The following is a 2,874-nucleotide window of genomic DNA, read 5'->3' on the forward strand; positions in this document are numbered from 1 at the left end:
GATAAGCTACCTGAGCGCAGGTGAGGTCATGTCCTCTGCATTTTCTGCTACGGGTGTTCCAAGACACATTTTCAATGGTGATTACCAGATTTTTTTGACTCAATATACTCACCTAAAAAAATTTGTCTATTTGTCTGCAGACATCTAGTTTGGGTTATTCTGGTTGAAAAGTGAACGTTTCGTAAATAAACTTCACACATCTGTTTATGTGACATTTTAACAATGTTACTATAAATATGGGGAAGTGCAGTGTTTGTAATATCTACATGTTTTATTCCCTTTCAATGATGTTTTTAAATATGGTCTAAATCCTGGAAGCAATCTAATAAACATGAGTAAATAATCTTCTTAGGTGTTCAATAAATCATCAATAAATGATGAAGTCGTTCGGGGAGGAATCTCCTGTTAAATTGAAGAAATCTGATATTTGATGTCACTTTGGAGAAGCTGAGATATACTGTATATATATAAGACATTTTGTTTTGACTGAGACAAGAGATTGTTTTGTTCACGTTCATACCATTTTTTTAATCCTTTTCTGACTTGTTGACTCGCTGTGTGATTATTTAAACACTCACACTGTTTATGATACTGCTACGTTGCTGTTGTTATTTTCTTTTCCCTAATAAAACGAATTAAACAAATGTGCCAGGAGTTGGCAACTGTGCCAACTCCTAATGGACATGATAATCCCATATATCCAAATATATCCATGTTGTTGTGGAGGACGTTACCAAGATTTAGTGAACATCTGAAGGTGGTGAGATGGAAAGAACTACTTGACACAGTTCGGATGATTCCAAGGGCCCAGCACTGAAGGGGCCCCCAAACCAGGCTGGTGGGCGGTTTAGGTTGGAGGGGGGCCTAATATTATATTCTCTCCTCGGACCCACAATCTCTATAGTGGCGCCCCTGCACACACACACACACACACACACACACAGAGAGAGAGAGAGAGAGAGAGAGAGAGAGAGAGAGAGGCAGCAGTCCGGTGCGTTGGCGGTATAAAAGCAGCAGTCAGACTCCGGCAGCTCTGAACTTGTGAGGAGACTCTGAGCGGAATAAACCAACTAGCAGAGAAAGAAAGAAAGAAAGAAAGTGTTTCCACGTTTCCTCTGAACGCCGATGACGTAGACAATCATCCATCCTCACAGAAACAGACCTGTGGATGATGGAGAGGCCGCTTTGTGAACAGCTTCCTTCCCATGTGTCGGATGTTTAAGTTGGTAATCAGACACAATGCTGCGGGTGAAGTGATACGATGAAGAGGAGGAGGCAGAGGTGCGTCTTTGTGCCAACACCTGTGGTCTGATTGTTGGATAGCCGCCGCCGGAGATGGAGCCGCTTCTCTTTGGGCTTTATCACAGACGAGACACGCGCGCGGTGGATGCCTGCTGGGGCGGTTTCAGCGTGATCTCCGGGCTTTCCTCCGGGCTCAATGACAGGGGCGTCTGACGAGGGACGGTGGAGGGATGGAGAATGCCAGTGAGCTCAAACCCACGCCTGTCACCTATGGGGAGCTGTTGAACATCTCCAACAACTACACCCATGCCAATTTCACGTCGAAAGAGGAGGAGAAGGACAGCAACCTGGCTTTCCAGTCGGGTCTAGCCGTGACTCTAACCCTCATAACTTTGGCCACGACGCTTTCCAACGCGTTCGTCATCGCCACCATTTACCAATCCCGAAAACTACACACGCCGGCCAACTTTCTGATCGCGTCCCTGGCCGTCACGGACCTGCTGGTGTCCATTTTGGTGATGCCCATCAGCGCGCTCTACACGGTCAGCCAGACGTGGACTCTCGGGCAGGTGGTGTGCGACATCTGGCTGTCCTCGGATATAACGTGTTGCACCGCGTCCATCCTCCACCTGTGCGTAATTGCGCTGGACCGCTACTGGGCCATCACGGACGCGGTGGAGTACTGCAAGAAGCGCACGATGGGACGCGCGGCCGGGATGATCGCCACCGCCTGGGTCATCGCCATCTCCATCTCCCTGCCGCCTTTCTTCTGGCGCCAGGTGAAGGCGGAGGAGGTGACGAGCTGCAACGTGAACACCGACCACATTTTCTACACCATCTACTCCACCTTCGGCGCGTTCTACATCCCCACGCTGCTGCTCATCGCCCTGTACGGGAGGATTTACGTGGAGGCGCGGAAGCGCATCCTGAAGCAGTCGCACAAGAAGCCGGGGAAGCGGCTCACCTCCGCGCACCTGATCACCAACTCCCCCGGCTCCGTGGCGTCCACCACCTCCCTGAACTACGGGACGAACGACACCTCCTCCTGTGACACTACCTCGTCCGCCAACGTGAACCAAGTCAAAGTCACTGTGTCCGACGCGCTGCTGGAGAAGAAGCGCATCTCCGCCGCCAGGGAGAGGAAGGCGACCAAAACTTTGGGAATAATCCTGGGAGCCTACATCATATGCTGGCTGCCGTTTTTCATCTACACTCTTCTAGTGCCTGTCTGCGAGTCCTGCTTCCACCCGGAGCTATTTGACATTTTCACCTGGCTGGGTTACCTCAACTCTTTAATCAACCCCATCATTTACACCATGTCCAACGAGGACTTCAAGCAGGCTTTCCACAAACTAATACGGTTCAGATGCTGCAGGGCATGAAGGACGACCACCAGCCATAATACCCCCCCCCCCCCCCCCCCCAACTCCTCCAGTCATCTGTATAAATAATCAAATCGGCCATCACCATCAGATATTTCACTCTGCAGGTGTTCCCCGAGGACAACGTCACCAGATTGTTGATGGTAATGTGGCTGGAGAGTGAGTTGGTGCAGCGGAGTGACCCGCCATCACTCGGCATTGTGTTATTACTGCGTAACAAATGGCTGCCATTAATTCAATAATGGAATAA

At 49.9% G+C, this 2,874-nt stretch overlaps 1 protein-coding gene across 1 annotated transcript; it reads left to right on the forward strand.

Annotated features, from left to right (window-relative positions):
- The first annotated feature begins 1,103 nt into the window (after nt 1–1,103).
- LOC311026517 (5-hydroxytryptamine receptor 1B-like) lies at nt 1,104–2,656 on the forward strand. Its single transcript, XM_084030126.1, has one exon. The coding sequence runs from the start codon at nt 1,473–1,475 to the stop codon at nt 2,622–2,624; it is 1,152 nt and encodes a 383-aa protein (XP_083886252.1). The 5' UTR covers nt 1,104–1,472; the 3' UTR covers nt 2,625–2,656.
- Nucleotides 2,657–2,874: the final 218 nt, after the last annotated feature.

The sequence above is a fragment of the Eutrigla gurnardus genome (assembly GCF_963514095.1).
Source record: "Eutrigla gurnardus genome assembly, chromosome: 16".
Taxonomy (NCBI): domain Eukaryota; kingdom Metazoa; phylum Chordata; class Actinopteri; order Perciformes; family Triglidae; genus Eutrigla; species Eutrigla gurnardus.